General features: G+C 43.2%; 1 protein-coding gene across 1 annotated transcript; it reads left to right on the top strand.

Moving 5' to 3' along the window:
* The first annotated feature begins 3,380 nt into the window (after positions 1 to 3,380).
* On the top strand, positions 3,381 to 22,585 carry CHRNA5 (cholinergic receptor nicotinic alpha 5 subunit). The gene is made up of 6 exons (XM_078380932.1): positions 3,381 to 3,825; positions 11,071 to 11,222; positions 12,524 to 12,568; positions 13,629 to 13,738; positions 15,846 to 16,677; positions 19,373 to 22,585. The coding sequence occupies exons 1-6, from the start codon at positions 3,528 to 3,530 to the stop codon at positions 19,532 to 19,534; spliced, it is 1,599 nt and encodes a 532-aa protein (XP_078237058.1). The 5' UTR covers positions 3,381 to 3,527; the 3' UTR covers positions 19,535 to 22,585.
* Positions 22,586 to 22,842: the final 257 nt, after the last annotated feature.

The raw sequence follows: 22,842 nt of genomic DNA, 5'->3' as shown, positions 1-22,842 counted from the left end.
TAACTCCTTCACTAAGTGTGTATAGCATTTCGTCGTAAATTATATTTTGCAAGTTTTCACTTTAAATTTTAATCACTCCTCTGCCCTCTAAACCTTTCTCCTGCCTGGAAATGCATTATCAGCTGAATCTTCATTTTGAAGACTTTAATAACTAATTAGTAATTTTAGATTCCCTGCTTCTAAATGTGTAGACAGCATCTCAGAATGCTCCGGAAAAAATGGGATTTTATTAGAACAAAGAGATAGTTATCTTTTTTCCCCTCTCAATCTTCAGTCTTTCTTTTAGGCTCTGCCAAACTGCAAATTGTCTCGGAATGAGAGTCATACCATAGATGATGGATTTAAGTCAATTTTGTAAAAAACCCTGAACCTTTAAAATGGGGTTCCTCTGACTTAAGAAGCTGCAGATAGTCTGGCTAAGGAGGATATGAAAAAACTTTTAAAAAAGAAATTGACCCATTTATTTTAACGTAGGCTTCCATGCTGAAACCCAATAGTGGTTCTCAGCCTTGGATTCCCAGATATTTGTTGGACTAAATCTCCCAGAAGCCTCCACCACTAGCTTTGTTGGCCAGGATTTCTGGGAGTTGCAGTCCGAGAACATCTGGATTACCCAAGGTTAGGAACCACTGCATTATAAACTTTGTTTTTTTAAAAGTAAAGAAATGGATAACACTGTTGTCTTCATGTGCTATTTATGTAACTCCTGGAAATATTTGGTTGTTCACCTTTAGACACAGGATGTTGTATGGATTAGATTAGTTCTGTGCCGTCATGTCAGAACCCGCTTAGAGCGAACCTAGTAAGGCTTTCATGGCATTGAAGGAATTGTTTTACCAGTTCCACATCCCCCAGTGATTTTCCATGACCAAGGTGGGATTCAAACCCTGGTCTCCAGAGTCCAAGTCTAACACTCCATCCACTGCACCACACTGGATCCCTGTGTATTAGGATAAAGTGGGCAGTATATATCCTTCCAGATGTTGGAATGCATTTCTCATCAGTCCTGCCAGCAGAATCAGTGGTGCAGCATGATGGGAGCTGCAGTCCTTCAAGGCTGGAGAGTGACATATTTCTCATCCCACGTTGAACAGACCCTGTCTCTGAATCGAGGAAGAATATTTTTGCCACTCATTTTTTATTCTTCAGTAAGATGCTTTGAACTTTGGGACCGAGCAAGAAAATAACTATGGCATTTATTTATAACAATGCCCAATTTTAATGTAATTGCCATCTATTTTACTTTTGTAAGAATGTGTTTCTGCACACACCCCAAAATCCTACCTCATTTTTCATGAGCCAAAACCTTTGATCTAAATGAAAAATGTAGTTCAGGTTCTGCAAGTTTGTGACTGAGCATATAAAATTCAGATAGGCAAAGCCTCTAGGAGAAACTGCTTACACAGAACGTCCTCCTGCATGTATTCCTACACTCGCTTAGGATATTGATTAGAATGTTCTGTAATAAATCCCAAGCACCATATATATTTCACATTTCCTGACAACGGCAGTGTCTTCAGATCCCTGGCTTTATATATTCACAACAAAACTCTATTGCCTCTCTCTGCAGTTTGCAAAGAATTTCACAAAAGCATATTTTTATAATGTATTTGATAATTTGTGGACAACGCACAGGAACTCGGAGGGTTAATTTGAGAAATATATTCTACCAGTTCAGGGATTCCCCCCCCCCCAACTATTACCAAACAAAGGCATTCAAGAATGAAGTTTTATGTGTGGATCTACTGATTCCTGAGCCCCACTTTGTGAAACCGGTCTAAACAAAGGTTTATGGCTTTGTCTTTTATGGTCAAGTGCATCTCATTCCCTGCTGAAATACCCTTTGAAACAAATTAGCATGTTAATTACTTTTTCAGAGCTGACCTTTTGACTTCTAACATAATAGACCCCAGCATCTATGATTGGCATGCACGAATCTGGTCAAGAGGTGAGATTTAAATTTGGGGAGAAGGAAATGCCAAGGCCACGCAAAGAGAATCTGACCGTAGGTCCAAAGGCAAAGTCCAAGAACAGTCAACCATCGAGCCAATAAAACTGGGTCAAAAGAGGGAGTCCTACGTAGAGGTGTACTCAATTGGCCCAAGAATCATAGCACAGAATCCGGGCAGGCATTAGGATTCACTTCTCCTTCTGGGGAAGGAACCTGGCTATACGATTTGGCCACCAAAGAGTTCTCTCTGAAGGAGAACCCCCTACGGTTGAGGAGGTCCTTTCTCCTGAGGGGTCTTTCTCAGCCGTCATGGACCTCCACTGGCCGCTTCTGCCTTTATCTTAGTGGTTCCCAACCTTAGGTCGCCAGGTGTTCTTGGATGACCAACACAACTGGTGGGGGAGACTTGGGGAAAGCTGTAGTTCATGAACACCTGGGGACCCAAGGTTGAGAACCAACTGCTCTATCTTAGACTGTTCTTGTAAGCCAGGAGGCAGCAGAGAGCCACCCGCTCATCTTCTTGAGGCCCAAATACCCAGGGTAAGCCAGTCATCCACGTTCTTAGGTATTGGGGGTTCTAGCTTATACTGGTTGTAGGACTCATCCTGCGGGGTCATGACAGGTGGACACATGTCCTCTGTCGGTCCTGCAGGCGAGGAGCTGTTGGAAGACCATTCTCCTAAATCTGGAAGTGCAAATGCTCATAATGAAGGCCCCCATAGCCAAATCCCCATCCCACAAGAGTCTAACACTGCAAGCAATCCGTCCATAAGGACAAATGAGTAAGATTTTTGTAAGGTTAACGGCTCTGAATTGCCCATTCAGGACCAAACTGCTCTCATGTACTTTGCCTTACAACACAGTCATCTTGCAACAATACAAAATCCGTGATTCTTTTGGATACTCGGAGGACTCCACAGAAGCTCAGAAGGAACATGGAAGCCCATGATGATGCCGGAGTCCTGGTACTCAGAACGTCCCAGGGTTTAAACCCTGCTAACCCTGGCTCCACCACATCTGGTACTGCTGGATAGCTCACCAGCTTAGGTCTCTAGCTGCAGAGCCAAAGGCTGGGAGTTCAAATCCCCCCACTGGGCCTCCTTGCAAAGGCTGGACTTGATGATCTATGAGATCCCTTCCGGCTCTGCACTCCAAATGTAGATCTGTGACTTTATACATATGAAGACAGTGGAAGCTGGTGACTCAAATGCTGCGGGGGGGGAGAGAAGAGCCTGCCCCATTCCCCCCCCCCGGAACCATGCCAAGCACCATGGGAACAAAGTTTAGGGGAATACAAAGCAGGAGCTTGGATCTTACAGCTGGAGTTCGGTAACTCCAGGATTAGGAGCCGCGCCGGGTTTTCCAGGCTGCCGTTCCTGGAGAGCTCTCCATGGTGCTGAATCTCTTCGGCGGTGGGATGGAGCGAAGTCGGAAGGACCAGCATCCAGGCTCCGGAGAACAATGTGTCCCATACTCCCCTGATGAGAAAGGGGGGGGGAATCTGGCTTGTTTGGGTGCCCTCCCTCTCCCCCACCCTGTCCCCCTCCTACCTGGGGGCGTGGCCTTCCTCTGGCCGATGATATCCTCCCCCCCCCGCCAGTGGCTCCTCCTTCCTTCTTGGGGGGGGTGTCCTTTGCTTCTCCCGCCCTTCCTCATCATCCTCAGTCTCGGAGGCGCGTCTCCCTCTGGCAGAGCCATGGCGGAGACCTGGCGGCGGTCAGGCGCCCTATTCTTGCTGTCGGGGGGCTCCCGGCTGCTCTCGACCCCCTGCCTGATCTTCCTCTTCCTCCTCTTCCTCCCCCTCCTCCCGCCGCCTTCCTTCTCGGAAGGATCCGGCCCGGACAGCGACGGCGTCCCAGGAGCTCCCTATCCCGGTAACGGGGAGAGCCCTCGCTTGCTGACTTCTCCCTTCGGCCGGCCGAGTTACTTTGGGGAGGGGGGGGGATTACAAAGACCATCCGGGGTGGAGGATGGTGGGAATTGTAGTGTTGTGTAAAGTAACGCTGGAAAGGTTTGGGGGATCGGGGATAGACTTGAGAAGGTGACCTGCACTGGTGTGGATGGTGGGAACTGTTGTTTTTTTAAAAAAAGTAACGCTGGAAAGGTTTGAGAGATTGGGCTAGACTTGAGATGCGCGTGATAGGCTCGTGCGAATGCTTGTTTTTAAAAGCGGGGGTTGTGTATCTGTTTGCAAGGAGCCGACCAGCGCCGGTGTGGCTCTTCTTACCTGCATTTATTTGCACCCCTGGTGCGGTCTTGCTCGTGAACACGGTTCATAAAAAGACTCCGTCGCAGGTCGAGGAGATCAACCGAAACAAACGGGACTGGATTAAATGACTAACTCTGGATCTCTAGCGTGACCTTTTCTCTCTCCTGCGCTGAGTAAACCTACCGAAATCAGTAGGTCTGGATCGTTCCTCGATCGCTAGTCTTCTGCCACCCGTGAGTTGTCAGCGGAGGGTGCCGTTTGCACGTTACAATCTGCCCCCCAGGATGCAGTTGCTTCTAAAGGCGAAGAAAGTCGCCTCCCTGTTCCCTGGTATCCTCGTTGTCATTGTGGTTATTGCGGGAGCCTTCCGGGGCCACATCCGAAGAAAGAGCATGATGGATGTGGGTAGCCACTCACAGCATCCTCCTGTGATTGCCTGTTTATGGGTAATAAAAGCTACTGATTCCAGGTTAAAAGTGCAGCAGTATACCTGTCTACTCAAGAGTTTAGCCTGGCTTGATCCCAAGGGAGGGGGTTTAGGGTTGTAGGCTCCCCGTGCAATCAGATTGCAGCGCTGCAAACCTTGGATTGATGGGGTCAGGATGTTTTTTTTAATCCAGTGATCTATGAGGCCAAAGTAATCTTAGAATTGCACAGCCCCAAAGAGACCCTCTGGATTAGGGAGTCCAGCTCCTGTCAGGCAGGCACAGTACTGGGGGGGGGGAATCAAACTCCCAACCCTAGAGATCTAAACAGCCAGAGCTATTATTAAATATCCGTGTCCCTGAGATGCTCCACCTCAGGCATTCAGCTGCATTTGCCCTGCATGTTTACTTGGGTTCCAGTGCACAGGACTTTGCTTTATTTTGGGTTCCTGTTGGAGACAAGGGAGAAAAATGATGAAAAGCTAAGAGGCAGACAGGATACACGAGGTTGGTGGTGAGCTCTGCACTCCTTCATGCCACCAGTGTGGCTCACATTGCCCCCATCAGCCAAAAATACAGTGGTGCCTCGCTAGATGATGATAATCCATTCCACTGAAATCACTGTTTAGCGAAATCATTGTCTAGCGAAAAGCATTTCCCCATTGGAATGCACTGAAAGCTGTTTAATGAGTTCCAATGGGGAAGAATTGTCATTGTCTAGCGAAGATCGGCCATAGGAAAGCCGCTTTGGGAACCGCCGATCAGCTGTTTAAATAGCTGTCTTGCGAAGCTTAAGTCCCGAAAACACCCATTTTGCGAGCGCGCAGGGAGCTGTCAAAATCGTCATCTAGCGATAATCAGTTTGCGAAGCAGGGGCCAAACATTGTCCAGCGAAATTCCCCCATAGGAATCACTGTTTTGCAAATCACTGTAGCGATCGCAAAAAGTCAATGTCTAGCGAAAAAACTGTCATGCGGGGTAACTGTCTAGCGAGGCACCACTGTAACATGTTTTTAGTTATCTTTATTCTCTTCTTGACATTTGGTGTGTTTTTTAAAATCTCTTAATGACTTTTCTCCCCTCTCTCTAAGATGTAGCTCACCCACCTCCCTCCCTCGCCACCTTTCTCCTGCTTTCCCAAGAATTTAGTCTGGCTTCGTGTACAAATAAGGGACAGAATACCATTTTCGTCTTAAAGATGAATGATGGAGGATTTCCACATTTTAAAAAAACAAACATTGCCCCCACCATCCAGAGGAGATGAGAGGAAATTCTCTAAGGATATTAAATGGATGAAGAGAGACGTTTTCTCTCTGCGTCTGACTGCTTTTCTTCCCTTCCAGAGATTTCAGATGGTTTAAATCTGATTTGAACTCCCAGTGAGGGTTTTGAACACTATTATAGCAACCCTGGGGAGACAATGCAAAAGCAGAGATTAGCAGGAAAGTCTTTTGAGTCCTTTTATATATATATTTTTAAAAAGAATACAAAGAGTTCTATCAATCACAAATTGAACTGCTTTAGTGTTCTGTTTTGCAGAGAGGATACTGAGGATGATTTCTTTAAAAATCACTATATATATTTATATTATCACTATATACACCTTGATTTTTGCACATCTTTCTTTCATAGCTGAACTATTTGTTTTTCACTATATACTGAAACAGTAGAGGTGGTATCGGCTTGCTGTGCACATTTTCCTTTTTTTTCTGATGGGTATGTTGTAAATCTCTTATTACCGCCTGTGCTTCCTGTATATTTATAGGAGGAAATATATTCTTTCCTTAGTTCTGGAAAGGTTCCTCCTTCAGAAGGCAGTACAGCATAGATTCTGAAGAAGAAGTGGCCTTAAAATATCGATTCTGGGGCAAAACAGAAATAATCATGTGGGCTGATCCTTTAAGATCACAGCGAATACTCTCTAAATACAATGAAAGGACAGGATGTATATTTGCAGAATAAACAAGTTCCATCTAAATATACCTTGTTTTCCCGAAAATAAGACCTAACATGAAAATAAGCCCTATTATGATTTTTCAGGATACTCATAACATAATCCTTATCCCCAAAATAAGCCCTAGTTTGTGAAACCCCACCTCCCACCCTTGTGCAGCAACCAGAAGATGATGACATGACTGTATTTGAATAAATGTAGATTGTTGTACATGGAGGGAAAAACATCCCCTGAAAATAAGCCCTAATGTGTTTTTGGAGCAAAAATTAATATAAGACACTATCTTATTTTCGGGAAAACAGTAGGAATAAGCAGGAGTTCTGTGTCTTTCTGCTTGATCAAAAGTTTGTGTGAGGTGGCAGGCATACTTATCAAGTAGTGAAATTCAACATTTAATGCATAATATTGAACAAGAAAAGAAGTGACTCTTTTCAGTCACAATGGGTGAGTGGGGGAATTGTAAGTTGTGTACTTAATATGGAGAAGGTATGAAATGCTGGCAGAAAACTTCTCAGTTGTTGTGATTTCCTTAAATGAAAGTATCTGAAAATAAGATGCTGAGTAAATAGGGGGAAAAATGAGTCGGAGTGGTGGCTCCACAGCTTAATTTGAAATGATTCAACTCAAGGCAAGTTTACAAATTGCATTAGAAGGACTCGGGAGAAACGCACAGATCCTTCTTGTAACATCTGTGTTTTGTTACATCAAAGCTGAGCTGTAAAAAAGCCGATGGTTTGCACGGGGATTAGTCAGGCGCTTTAAGTCCTATTTTTATTTTTTGAGATAAATGTACCATTCTCTTCGGTTTCCACTACTCGTTTGAATTGCAGATTCTTTTCTGGCGTCCTATTGTTTCCAAAGGGGAGGCAGGTGGACACGATTTTTTGCGCTTCACTGAGCGGAGACCGGTATGGTTCCACAGGCCAGTGACTTGCGCGTGCTGGAGATGATGTAAATTTTTCAGCAGGCAGAAGAGAAATTAGGCGGCGGGGATTATATAATGCTAGACTCTCCAGAAATGCGAATGCTTATGTGGGGATGTCAGCAATGATCACTGTGAAAGCCGGTACGTATTCTAAATTTGCAAGGGAAGCCGAGTGGCCGTTCAGCCCTGTATCACAGGCAGGAGAAACTGTTGCTGGCACAGCGCAGCTATACATGAAATGTACTCGCACGCAACTTCTGAAACCTCAAGCACATCATCTGCTCTTTTGCTGGAAGCCTGATGGCAGTGCTTCATTTGCATATAGATTTACATAAGTTCTTAATTTATATTGAGAACCATAAATGCACAGAATAAGCAAACCTCATCTGAATATACGTAGTTATAAGTCCAGTCTGTTGATGGAGGCAGAGTTTCATGTCCTCTTAACAGATGGCTTGTGAAATCCCCGAGGGATTTCACGAGCTGGAGGAGAAACTTCCCCCAGTTCTTCACCTGACGCTCATCGGCCTGGAGTATTATTGTTTTTGCCAGTGATTTTGCCAGATGGTTCGGGAGACCCAAGCTTGCCTAATTGCACTTTGCTACATGGATGTCTACAAAATGTCAAGCGCTTTCCAAATATGGAATTGTTTCTCTGCTTCGTTCACCCTCTTAATCTCAGTGTACCAGGTTGCAAAGGGAGAGAGGAACACTATAAAAGAAAGATACGTCAAATTGCATTCTTTAAATGCTCAAGGATTACTTGGATTTACCATCCATTCATTACTAAGTTTGCAAAAACGGCTTGGGAGCCCTATCATCAAGGAATGGGCTGCTAACATTGACATAAAGGTTCCAGGGTTCCATCTGTTTGAACACTGCCATGATAAATTTTGCACGTGGAACAACCCTAACAAAATGTTGCATCAGTAACCGGGTCTACTGTATCAGCTGCTGCTCCAAAGCTTCTCAAGTAGCATCAGATGATGTCTCACGGCCTGGTCCAAATCTTCATGCCATCATGTAAAGGCTTGATGTCTTCATCAGCAATTGAAGAAGCTTGTGAAGTTCTGCTTGACTTGAAACCTCTAGTTTTCCAACGGAGACTCAGAAATATAGCCCGGCTCTACATACCTGGGATTCATTCTACCTCCCTTACATCCATACAGTTATGGTACAACGGAGCTGAGTTGATCTCACCTTCCTAAGTCATTCCTGTTGAAGGTCAGAGTCTGATCCATTTGGTGGTGAGGGGAGATGTGTTAAGCCAATGGAATGCGATTGCGTGAGCAATCCACAACGTGTGTTTTGGCTTTTACAGATGGCATTATGTTCTTCCTCCACTTGTCCAGCTCATTGATTGTTTCATTCAACTTCGACTTCCTCTCTCAGATCTTTGGCTGATGGCTTCGTTGGCCGCAGAGATGCCATATGCTAAATACGGGGCTCGTCTTGAACCTATTGATGAAAATAGCTTTTTATATTTTTTTGGAAACTTGTACCTTCTCCTTTTTTTTTGTTTTGGCATCTGGAGAAACAGCCTTTGATCTGCAGGCAGGTTCGGATTGCTTTGAGGGATGAGGTGCCCAAAGGCAGAAACTGTGAACTTAACCTAGATTTCACCTAGGTTTCTTTTCAGATTGTATAAATCTTTTGCCTTTTTAACCTAGATGATGGGTGAGCAGCTGTGTCCTTCCAGATGTGTTTTTATCGTGCCTCCCAGAATTGTTCGCCATTGGCTATGCTCATCATCATCATCCTGTCAAGTCAATTCTGACTAATGGCGACCCTTTTCAGGGGTTTTCCAGGTAGAGGATACTCCGAAGTGGTTTTCCGTTCCCTTCTTCTGAGGAAAGCTCAGGGAGTGTGCAGCTGGCCCAAAGCTACTCAGGCTGGTTCTTCTCTCAAGAGGCCCAGTGGGGAATCGAACTCACAAACTCTGATTCCACCGCCAGATACCAAAACCACGAAGCCAGCTAGGAATAACTGGTGAAGAGGGTAGACTTTGTGCTCTCCTCAACTTAAAGTGATGGAGGCAGAGCAAGCTATGGCAGTATCTTATGCATGGATGTCATCGTTTGTTTGTTCTCATATGAAGGATTGACTTGCAGACACGAATGAGATTTCAGATGTCTAATATCCCTGAACATCATCATTTAATAGCGCTCGTGGTTTTCGCCCACGGGTTCATCTGCCAATCAAGTCAAGTTCAACCCTACTTTTGCATCCAGAGGGTAACTCAGGGAGATATTAAGAAATGATATTGCCATAGACCAAGGGTTCCCAACCTTGGGTCCCTAGATATTCTTGGACTGCAACTCCCAGAAATCCTGGCCGGCACAGCTAGTGGGGGAGGCTTCTGGGAGTTGTAGTCCAAGAATGTCTGGGGACCCGAGGATGGAAACCACTGCAGTAAACAGAGAGATGAACTCCTTTAAGGGAGCCGTGCGCTGTTTGGGATCAAAAGGCTGAAACTGTACTTTGAAACACGTTGTACCAAGGCTTGGCGATCTTCCTCTCTCATCCTCTTGTCTCTTGTACAATTCTCGGGGCTGAACCTCCCCTTGTTGCCTCCCGGGTGTAGCTTTGTCACTTAAGTTGTCTCTCCCTATTATCGTCTCACTTTCATTTTCACGCCTGCAGCCCAGCCGTGCAAATTCACTGGACTGGAAGTCAAAACACGGCCGAGCACAGGGGCAAGTTGCCATGTGTTGTTCCTGGAAGCAGAGGTGGATGCCAGGTGACTTGGCTTTCCCTCACACTGGCTACATTTCTGGAATAAATGCCCAGAATAATAATAATAATAATAATAATCGGTGGCCGATGGTCGTGAAATGTTCACAGATGGAACTGCAGGGGGAGGCAGAGTCTCAAGAGTTCTTCGGCATGATTTCTATGGGATGATCAGCCTATTTTACTTTCCTGGCATGGAGTAAATGGCCAGATTTGCAGGAGCTGACTTAAAATATTATCAGACTGCCTGGACAAACACATGAGAGGATCTTCTCCCGATCTCCTCCTGAGTTAGGGCATGACCTCTATTCTGAATTTCCATCCATTTCCACACTTGCTGCATTCAGGAAAGGGTCTGAGGACACCTCTCTTAAAACTGTTTCATCAAATTGTTCCATTTATTGTGGTGATTTGAGCTGTTTACACACATACCGTAGTTGTGTATAAACCAATCAGGTGTTTTTCAATGGCCATGTTTGACTCTACTGGATTTTAAGGATTCTGTGATTGAAGTTGGTTTTGCTTGGCCTTTTATGATGACTGTAAATCACCTTAAGCACTAACAAGTAGTAAAAAGGCAAGGTAGAAATGCAATATAATAAATACTAACAATATAAATATTAATATGCTAGATATGATTGTCTCATTCCCTTCTACCCCTCTCTCTACCAAAATAGGGGCATTTGCTGTCACCAATTCTCTTTGACCCTTATCAAATGTGTACCTGGCAAGCAGAAATCCTTTCAGAGTAGTTTATTGTTTTAGAGCCAATAATAAGAATGCACCAAATGCCATTTAAACTGTGCATCATGTGCATGCACCCATGTGCGTGGAAGTGTACATAATATCATGATTCTCTTACTTTACCTGCAGGTTCATCAGAACCTTCTTTCATTGCTCGGAGTGAAGACCGTTTGTTTAAACATTTATTCGAAGACTATGAAAGATGGGTCCGCCCGGTCGAACGTTTGAATGAGACAATCAAAGTGAAATTTGGCCTGGCCATTTCGCAGTTGGTGGATGTGGTATGTTACTCGCTCTGCTCCTCTGTTATTGTTCGGCTGATTTTTACGTGTAGTTGTTCCATTGCGAAGGAGTTTGTTGTCAGACGCACATAGTTAGGAGAGCCTGTCTCTTTCACAAAGAGCAGGGACTCTTTCATTATCAGTCATCTCCCCTCACTGGTAGTATCATCGCATTTTAGGCCCATGTAATGTACGCAACAGGATTGATTGCTGTAGAAAACAAAGTAGTATAAAAAGTTTTTAAAATAATCTGTTGTCTATGTCAAGGCAGGCTATTTATGAGGGTATTTAAGCAGCCAGAACAGTTGAACCAACCAACATGGTGTAGGGGATAGAGTGATAGATTAGAACTCTGGAGACCTGAGTTCAAATCCTTGCTTGGCCATGGAAACTCGTGCAGGATGTGTGAGACTGGCAAAACCACTTCTGAAACATTTCACATATCTTTAAGACCCTGTTTGGGTTGCCCTGTGTCCGAAGTGGCATGGCAGCCCAGAAGAACAACAGTTGGAAACTAAGGCCGCAGAGAAGAGAAAAACTGTGTTAGATATGACTGGAAATCAGAACACTTTATTTCATGAACTTCTGGACAACTCAGTGGTTTAGGCATGTGGCTGCGGAGCCAGAGTTTGGGAGTTTGATTCCCCACAGGGCCTCCTTGATGACCTGGACTCGATGATCCATAGGGTCCCTTCCAGTTCTGGAGTTCTAAGATGATTATTTGATGGCTCTCACCCATTAGGTGGAAGACTACAGGAGTTTTTTTTTTATGCAAAGAGCTGCACAAGAGAAATCCATTATGGATTGTGTTTCTGTCCTTCAGAGTTTTCTGCAGAAAATGATCCACCAATGTTTAACAGAGATCCCCTTGCTACAGATAATATCAAGGGCTTACTATGTCAGCATCCGGCATCCATGTGGATCTGTCAGGATCTTGGGAGTCAAACCAAGACCCACCCAGGATGATTCTTCTGTGGTCGTCTTGAATACTACGCAATTTCAAGAAACGGTTTAAATTTCCTACAATGCCCTGAAAACCCATATTATAGGGTTGTTTTGGGCTGTTGTAGGAAAATGAGATGTTAGTCTCTCTTTCTTCTCTTGGTTAATCATCAGATTTTATGCGGGAGCACCAGTGGGTTGGTGCAGGCCCATCAGAGAATACAATAAAAATTCCCTCTTGAACCCAGAGCTGTCCCTGATCCTGAAGCTACCTGTAGAATAAATGCTATATTTTGTGAATTGTTGACGGGGTTTGGGAAGACCTTGTAAAATTGTACGCCCCTCTTGTTTCTCAACAGGATGAGAAAAATCAGCTCATGACCACAAACGTGTGGTTGAAGCAGGTACGTGAAGCCCATTGTAGCCGAGAAGAACGGTGGCCCAAAAGTTGGGAGAGAGGTTGAATTCTATCCCCTGGACAGATCTCTGAGATCGCCTTTATGGGGGGAGGCTATTAAGATCACTGTCCCATAAACAAGTACAGTGGTGCCTCGCTTGACGAGGATAATCCATGCCGTTGAAATCACTGTTAAGTGAAATCCTCGTCAAGCGAAATTAAAAAGCCCGTTAGAATGCATTAGAAACCGACTAATGCATTCTAATGGGCGAAATACCTCATCGTAAAGTGAAGATCCTCCACAGGGCGGCTGTTTTCCGGTGCCTGTCTTGCAAAAAATGCCTCCTAAAAACAGCAGGGGGCCATTTTGAGAGCCAGAGACCATTTTGAAAACCACCGATCAGTTTTGAAAAAACATCGTTTAGCGAAAAATCAGTTCCCGAAGCAGGGAACCAATCATTGCTAAGCGAAAAAAACCCATTCAAAAACATCATCGTGAAGTGGATTTATTGTCAAACGGGGTAATCGTCAAGCGGGGCACAACTGTATCTGGAATATGTTGCAGTGAACTTGATGGGGCTTCTTTCTGAGAGATAGGTATATGACAGCTGTGTAAAAGAATTACAGAGCAGTGAGACCATAACCTATGTAACCCAAATACATTGGAAGAAACACTCGCTTCCATGTTCAGTTGGTATTAAATTTTAAATTAGAAGACAGCAGGTTGAATTATTTTCATACAGCCTGAAGTGAGAAATCATTTCTCATCCTATGTTTGTTTCACTTTACAAGGTCTTAATGAAGTCCATTTGAAAGACAATAAAGAAATTAAAAATATTAAAATTAATTAAATTAATTAATTAAATTAATTAATGCTTTTAATATGTAATAAATTACTATTTAAAAAAATAAAGAAAGAAAACAAAGAAACTCTTGGTAGAGTTTAAACCCTCTCGTAATTGTTTTGAGAGGGTACCTGAACACCGGATCTGTGGCCTTCTCTAGTAGGTAGCCCTTTGTAACGAAGAGGAACTTTTAAAAAGAAAATTACATTTTTCCCCCTCTAGGAATGGGTGGATGTAAAATTGAAGTGGGACCCGAAAGAGTACGCTGGGATAACATCAATCCGTGTCCCTTCAGATTCCATATGGATTCCTGACATTGTTTTGTACGACAAGTAAGCATTTCAATGTTCCGCATTAGTTACTGCTGATCCAAAAATATATTGAGAGAGTAAATAACTTTATAGGTTTTATTTTGACATTTCTGGAGTCGGAGCATTTTCCTTCAGCTATGTATCTCATAAAATAGCATGCTGATCATACAAAGTATGGAAAACTATATTTCCCAAGACAGAAACTGTGATTCCTGGACTCATAAAATATATTAGATCTGCTGGATCCCTGCTTTTATGAATGGTGAAAAGGATCTCCAGTAGATCACGACCTGAGTTACTGTTATGGATCTGAATGGCACAGATGGGGAATTCGAGAATCATATTCTTGGCCAGATAGACAGAGGAAGGGGAAAGCAGAAGAGACCGTTTAGCCATTGTTTTCCAAAAAGGAAAACGGGAATAGAAGTTAGAGACAAGAAAAGGGAGGCAGAACAGCAGTTGATGAAGGTATAAAGCTGGAGATGTAATTATTCTGTCCCATAGAAGACAGTATTGCTGGTGAATATCCCAGCTGAGTGGTTTAGGTCTCTGGCTGCGGAGCGAGAGTTTGGGAGTTCAATTCCCGGCTCTGCCTCCTTGATAGGGCCTGGACTTGACAATCCATACCGTCTCTGCCAGCTCTGAAGTTCTAAGATCTAATGAGATATCCTAAGATGATTACGATGGCCTGCATTCCCCCTCCCCTTCTGCTGGAAATGTTGCTACTTCTGCACTGCAAAGGTATGCTTCCCATCTTTGTGGCTGTGGCACATGGGTGGCGTCATTGTAGACCTACGGTTACTCAAACCCCTACCACTAACCCTTGTGTGAGTTTACAACAAGTATTTAAAAGGCCTTTAATTAAAAACGATTATGGATTTCTTGCAGAAGCCAACACGATTTCCTCTGTGCCATTCGTTGTACTGATATCTGTGACTCTCAGTGCTGTTAATTACCATTTTAGTCTTCAGTATAATTGTGTATCTTTCACTGTATGGTCACATTCAGTTCATCACACACAGAGAGGGAGACACACACACCCCCAAAAGGATGCACAATATTGTTGCCATGAATTATGATGCACAATACTTCAGCTGCATTTGTCTCCAACTTGAAAAATATGCCTTTAAAACTGCATTAGTAGAAATGAGTAGAAAGGCTATCTAGCAATACCATATATAATAAAGCACGTTATTTTCCAATTAGATATAAAAAAATTAATTTTGGTTATATTTCTTACTTACAAATATGTCTGAACGGCTTAAATCCGATGATTTCCAGTTACTATATAGAAATGACTTTTTTAAAAAAAGCCTGTCTTTTTTTATTTGCTCTTTATTTGTTGATATATTTGATCCAGTTATTTATGTACTGTTTGCTAGGATATAAATCCTTCCAAGGCAGCTCGGAAGCAACATGGACTCATTGGAAGTGTGCAGATTTGCGGTTTGGGGGGTGGAAGCTAGTAAACCTCTGGATGTTGTAGTTAGCAAATGCAAGCCTGAACCCCTCTAAAAATAATAATCACAATAGCCTGTATTAGGAAATGGAAATTTGTCATGGATCTCCCCAAAAAGAGGCTGTTGGGAAGTAGTCCATTTTGACACAATCTGGAGGAGAGTGTTTTCAGTTCTCTACTTCTGCCCTGTCCCCTGGAATTATTCCTATAAGGAGATTAACATTGCTTAGTTTTTCATTGTTAGAAATATTTACGCGGCTGTAAGCAATGTTGGCCAAAATCCTGTTGGCAATTTACACTTGTATAAGTGGAAATGAGTATATCTTGGTGGCAGCAAATTCCCACACATTCACAAGGTGTTCGGTTGCATCCCCAAATGTCCAATCCATCATAAGCACCCAGGAATATAAGAGGAACCTCAGCAATGAGCAGAGGCCTGCCACCAAGACTTACGTAATTTCCCTTAGGCGAGCGTAAATCATCAATAGGATTCTGGCCACCCATTCATTTTCAAAGCACTTTATAACTGCACAAATTTAGCCCAAATGCTAAGTTTGCCAAAATAAATGAATAAAACACCAGAGCAATATGTCGGCTGTCTCCGGCAAACCTGTTTGTGAAAGTCGGCGAGTCATATGTTTAACCGCTCCTCACTGAATGTTCTTTCAGCGCAGATGGTCGCTTCGAAGGAACGTCCACCAAAACCGTTGTGAGGCATGATGGGACTATTGCTTGGACGCCGCCAGCAAATTACAAAAGTTCCTGTACCATTGATGTCACTTATTTCCCCTTTGATCTCCAGAACTGCTCCATGAAATTTGGCTCCTGGACTTACGATGGATCCCAAGTTGATATCATTCTAGTTGACGAAGAAGTAGACAAGAGAGATTTTTTTGATAACGGTGAATGGGAGATAGTGTCGGCCACGGGCACCAGAGGGAACAGAACCGATGGCTGTTGCTGGTATCCCTTCATTACCTACTCGTTTATAATTAGACGCCTGCCCCTCTTTTACACCCTGTTTCTCATTATACCTTGTATAGGGCTTTCTTTTTTAACCATCCTGGTCTTCTACCTTCCATCTTACGAAGGCGAGAAAATCTCTCTGTGTACGTCAGTGCTCGTATCTCTAACTGTCTTCCTTCTCGTCATTGAAGAAATCATACCCTCGTCCTCTAAAGTCATACCGCTGATTGGAGAATATTTGGTCTTCACGATGATTTTCGTGACGCTGTCCATTGTCATCACAGTCTTTGCTATTAACGTTCACCACCGATCTTCGTCAACGCACAACACCATGGCGCCTTGGGTTCGCAAAATATTCCTCCACAAACTTCCGAAGCTGCTTTGTATGAGAAGCCACGTCGATAGGTATTTTTCTCAGGAGGAGGAAGCCAACAACAGCAACGGATCGGAGCTTTCTCAGAACACCTTGGAAACAGCTCTGAATTCTATCCGGTACATTACAAGGCACATTGTTAAGGAAAATGAAGTACGTGAGGTGTGTATATTAAGTCATGGTGTATCCAAGTCTTTATGGCCTGTTTCTATCTTGAGAGCTAGTGTGATGTTGTTGGTAAAGTGATGGACTAGGACTCAGGAGACCTGGGTTCAAATCCCCCATCAGTCAAGGAATCTCACTGGAGGTGGCACTGCTCTAAATGTCTCACCTCAAAAATGCTATTATTATTGGCGTAAGTCAGATGTGACAATATCGTACGTATCTTACCATGTACAAGATTTACAGTGGATCATGTCTTAAACAAACTTACTTTTGACATTTCCTGACTTTAAAGCAGCTGGCAATAATTGAGTTTTCAGTCCCACGTAGAGTAGACACACAGTATGAGTAGGACTTCCAAGTTAGCAACCAATTCAGCCAACCTTCTCCAAATTTAGGCCTTTGACAACAACTTTATATTGATGACCACAGAATGAGTTATTTATTGGATGCTGTGCTGAGGGGACGTGGTGGCGCTGCGGGCTAAACCGCAGAAGCCTCTGTGCTGCAGGGTCAGAAGACCAGCAGTCCTAAGATCGAATCCATGCGACGGAGTGAGCTCCCGTCGCTTTGTCCGAGCTCCTTGCCAACCTAGCACTTCGAAAGCATGCAAATGTGAATAGATAAATAGGTACCATCTTGGTGGGAAGGTAAAATGGCGTTCCCTAGTCACGCTGGCCACGTGACAATGGAAAACTGTCTTCGGACAGGCACTGGCTCTATGGCTTGAAAAGTGGGATGAGCGCCGCCCCCTAAAGTCAGACACGACTGGACTGAAAATGTCAAGGGGAACCTTTACCTTTAGCTATGCTGAGTAAGATGATGCATTATTGTTCACGACCCCCAAAGTGCTGAATATAAGAAGAAATCTCCAGTTTAAGACATTTTTAGCAATGAATAGCACAAGACAAGCATTTTCTAATTCTACCTCTTAACACAGTGGCAAACAACAGCCTTTCCTCTAGAATGTGTCCACAAGTTACTTTGCCCCAGTTCCTCTAAGATAATTAACTGTATTTATTTTATTTTATTTATAAACTTATAGACCACCCAACATAGTGAAATCACTACTTGGGGTGGTTTACAAAATATAAATATACCATACAATCAAACAAAAAGAAGGGGGGGAAAACCTCACCTCTCCCATCCAGACAGTCAAATTAACTGAAAGGTGACCACCCCAGTGACACGAGCAACAAACATCAAACAAACTAGAACGGATCAAAAATAAATATAATCCACCCCAACAAATGGAAATGATGAAACTTCAATCCAAAACAATGAAATACAACAACGGTTTACAGAATTAATATCAGATGGTGCCAACAGCATCTCTGAACAGTGCAATATTCAATGATTTTATAAAAGACAGTAGGGAGGAGGCCGACCTGATCGCTAATGAAAATTTATTCATAAAGACGGTGCCACCACTAAAAAAGCCCAGTTTCTGGTAACGGTTTTCTTTTTATTTCCCTCAGGGTGAGCACCCTCAATAGCAGGGCCCGAGATAAGGGTTGATAGTACACTCCACACCCAGCGATGGTGACGATGAGAATGATGGCTTTTCAAAAATTCTGCAGTGTTTTCAGGACTTTAAGACATAAGACATAAGACATAAGAAATTTATTTGTCATTGCGCTCACAAGTGGGTGCAACGAAATGAGGTGCTCTTCCCCAAGGTAAAACTGGACAACACTACAAAAAAAAAAGTTAAAATATACACAACTTTCACCATCCAAATATAGATGCCCCGTTTTCTCTCAGCAATTAAAATCCACCAAAAACCTATGGCCCCGCATTTAAACTCAATACTGCACTTGGGTAAAAACTGTTCTTGAATCTGCTTGTCCTTGCTTTCAAAACCCTGAATCTCCTTCCTGATGGTAATAGTTTAAAGAGCTGATATCCCGGATGAGAGGAGTCTTTCAGTATGTTAGATATCTTCCTCTTACATCTGTTCTTATACAATTCTTCCAAAGAGGGGAGTGAACAGCCAATGATGTTTTGGGCCGTCTTAATCACCCTTTGATGGTGACGATGAGAATGATGGCTTTTCAAAAATTCTGCAGTGTTTTCAGGACTTTAAGTCAATGCTCTGTTTTTACATACGCTTGTTCTGGTTTGTGTAGCTTTTACTCATCGCGTTAAATTCAGAATATTTTAAAGGAAAATTTAGTGGGGATGAAGATTGAGTTTGTTTAATGGCCTCTTGTGTTTGTGTCACTTGGTGTTTCGCTTTGGGATACTTTGAGGGGTAGGGTGGAAACAATCAGAATCCTGCTGGTGGTGCCGTAAGGTTTGCATAACTTGTTCCAACCTATTGAGGCTGACAAGGTGCTCGGATGTCGCTGGGTTGCATACCTGGTCATGCACTCAGTTGTACGACCAAGATGTGCTCCAGCACCTTGCCAATTAGCCACAATTAGCTATAGCAGGTTACACATAGGTTTTGTGGACAGTAATGCAAATCTCAACAGTATCTGATTATGGGCACGTTGAAGATGATGTGGCTGGGCTGCATACCTGGTCATGCACTCAGTTGTACGACAAGATGTGCTCCAGCACCTTGTCAATTAGCCACAATTAGCTATAGCAGATTACATGTAGGTTTTGCGGACAGCAATGCAAATCCCAACAGTATCTGATTATGGGCACATTGATGATGATGTACTGATGTTCTCCTTTTCTCTTTTAGGTTGTGGAAGACTGGAAATTTACAGCACAGGTGCTCGACCGTGTGTTCTTATGGCTGTTCCTTCTGGTTTCGTTTATCGGATCTCTGGCATTGTTTATTCCTGTCATTCATAAGTGGGCAAGCATAATTGTACCCGTGCATATGGGAAGCACTAATACATAAAAGAATGGGCCAGGGCCAAATCTTCTAGCATAACGATATGATTGAAGGCTGAGTAATCTTGCTAGAATTATTAATCTTAAAAATATACAGTAGTGCAAATCATTGGCACTCTTTAGGATAGCGTAGGGTGGAGGAATTTGTCGTTTTACTGAAGTGCAAGCTTCGTAATAATAATAACAATGTGCCGTCAAGTAAATTCTGGCTTATGGTTTTCTTGGCAGAGAAGATACAGAAGTGGTTCCCCCTTCTCATGGGGACACCCCACAGCTTGCCCACGGCTACCTATCTGGCTCTTCTCCCAGGAGGGTCAGTGGGGAATCGAACTTGCAACCAGATACAGTACTTAAACCACTGAGCCAGAATTGTAGGCCGTGTGCCATCTGTTTTCCTTTAAATTATGAATTACTTCCCCTTGAGTGGGTCAGAGGTCGCCAGTGCTCTGAGGTTGCGTTGGCGCATTCCGAAATTACCACCAGAACACACACGGGGAAACGGGACGTTTCCAGATGTTATTGTAACCATCATCTGGTTGCCCGTCAATAAAATTGTTACGGTCGATATATAAAACAAAAATCCACAATATGTCACATATTCAAAGCACTTTATGTAGATCCGGACAGAAGTGTTATCCTCGGGTGAGGGTGAGGCTGGACAAGAACCCGCTTGCTTGAAGCCACTAAGTGAGTTTGTGGCTCATTTGAAATTGTGGCTTGTCCTTGTTAGCTGCTGTTCCGTAGAACCCCTGTATCTGCAGGAAATCAGCTCCAAGCCCCAGCGGATGCTGGAAAACATGGATTTAGGGAACTCTATTATAGTACCAAATGTAATACATTGCAGTGCAGTGGCCATTAGAAACATATTTCCAAGAATTTTTCTTTTAATGCATAAATTTTCTTTTAATGCATAAATTTTCTTTTAATGCATAAATTTTCTTTTAATGCATAAATTTTTAATGCATAAATTTTAATGCATAAATTTTCTTTTAATGCATAAATTTTATTTTAATGCATAAATTTTATTTTAATGCATACATTTTCAGACCGTGGATCAGTGAATCAGCCGATACTGATTCTCCAGATATATGGGTCCTATTATAATAATTCCAATTGCGTGCCATCAAGTCAGACATTTCTATGTAGAGAGTATTCAGAAGTGGTTTCCCATCTTCCCTTCTTCTCGGGGAACCCTGGGACTATGTAGCTGGCCCAAAGCTACCCAGGCTGGCTCTTTTCTCCAGGAGACACAGGTGGGAATCGAACCCCCAACCCCTGGCTCTACAGTCAGATACCTGATTCAGGGTGCGATCACACAGATTGCAGTTTGGAGATTGCTCCTATTAAAGTGTTCCTTTCGGGTGTGATCAGGCATGCAGCTGTCTTCTCAAACCTTCACTGAGCTATCCAACCAGCTAAACTTGTAGGCACCCTTCAGTCTCCAGAGACTAGGGTAACGTGCTCTGAGTAGAGGTCTTGGAACAGCGTCTAGTGTGGCTGAGAAGGCCAATGCGAGAGAAACCATCCCTTCCACACTGAATACAAATACAATCGGTCCCTCGTCCAGCTCCCTGATTTTGCTGGTTTCGGGACTGCCTCTTGGCCTCAGCCTGCTGGACAAGGGTCTCTTCCAGCTAAACTAAATTGTTTGATATCATAAGGGACTTCGAGTTTCTGCTCCAGGGCCCTTGGTTCGTTGTCTGCCAGATTTTATCCTTCAACACATTTAGCTTCCTCTGGAGTCTGTTCTGCTGTCTGCTGTCTGTGGTCACATAGCAGTACAGTTCTGCCCTAAAACGTACAGACGGGAATCTTTCTACTCTAACCAGTGGAATGAATTTGCATCACAAAAGATTCCAGGTATAAAATGATACCTATGCACCTAATGTATGTTAATTTGGACTGAAGTACAGTGGTGCCTCGCATTACGAAGTTAATCCGTTCCAGCGAAATAGCTGTAGAATGAAAACATCGTAATGTGACATTAAAAAGCCCATAGAAACGCATTAAAACCTGATTAATGTGTTCCTAGGGGCTTGAAACTCACCATCCAGCGAAGATCCTTCATAGCGCAGCCATTTTCGCTGCCAATGCAGCGAGGAATCTGTCCCAGAAAAGAGCGGTGAGCCATGTTTTTTACCTGGTGGCCAGTTTGAAACCGCCGATCAGCTGGCCGAAAATCATCGCTTTGCGAGAATCGGTTCCCGAAGCAGGGAACCGATCATCGCAAAGCGAAATTCCCCTATAGGAAACATCATTTTGTGATCGCTTTTGCAATCACAAAACGTAAAGCGATTTTGTTGTAAAACGGAGGGCTTGTAATGCGAGGCATCACTGTACAGACGAAAATGAGAAAGCTGTAGGCTTCTGGATTGCGATTCTGCAAGAGGATTCTATGATACGGAAGGAATCAACAAGGCAATTTCATCTTTTATAAATAGATTCCCTTAATTATGGACTGGGAAATGTTGAGTTGTCAAAAACAATGCTTTTGCCCTCTCAGATTCTGTTCTGTGACGTGACAGATCCTGGATACTGTTGTGCTGTGGCAATTTCTATGATTGTAAGGGGTTTTTAATTACAGAAGTTGAGGCTGACTCTCTGTTGGTTCAGGTGTCTGTTTGTCGTATGCATGGATAACTCTTTGCTGCTTTTGTGAGGAGAACTTCTGCTGCATAAACAGGCCTTAAATTAAGCTTCAGACTGTGAAAAACCAGACCCTGGATTTCAAGAGATTCTGCGGACATTTGCTCATTGCGTTACGACAAAGGAAACACACACAATGACCATAGTGTTCAAGTGCACTTCAGGGATGTGGTTAAAAAGTTGGAAAAACTTTATGTCAGGCAGGGACTGTTAATACTAAAAGCACAGACTTGCTCAGTTGTGGTTTTGCTTTGTACGGAGAGAAAGGTTTTTAAAAAATACCTGGAAAAATCCAGTTTTAACTTCAAATTTTTTTTTTTTTTTAAAGGGGGCTTTTAAAGTTCTGTCAACTATATTAATGCACTTTGGGGTTGATGGTTATTAATGAAAATAAACTTAATCTTGCATTTGATGTGTGTTTTTTTTTAATTTGTAAAATCTTTTAAATCATCATCATTGTGTGCTAATTTAATTCTGACTGAAGGGGACCCTTTCCGGCAGAGAATACTCAGAAGTGGTGTACCATTCCCTTCTTCTGAGGTCATCCAGAGACTCTGCCAGCTTGCCCAAGGCTACCCAGGCTGGCTCTTCTGGAATGCACAGTGGGGAATCAACCGCTCAACCTCTCTGTAAACTACTGGGCTATCCAGCCAGTATTTTTAAACTGTT

The sequence above is a fragment of the Pogona vitticeps genome, chromosome 12 (genome assembly GCF_051106095.1).
Source record: "Pogona vitticeps strain Pit_001003342236 chromosome 12, PviZW2.1, whole genome shotgun sequence".
NCBI lineage: Eukaryota > Metazoa > Chordata > Lepidosauria > Squamata > Agamidae > Pogona > Pogona vitticeps.
Note: the sequence above shows the minus strand (reverse complement) of the source record. Positions and strands in the feature narration are given on the sequence as shown.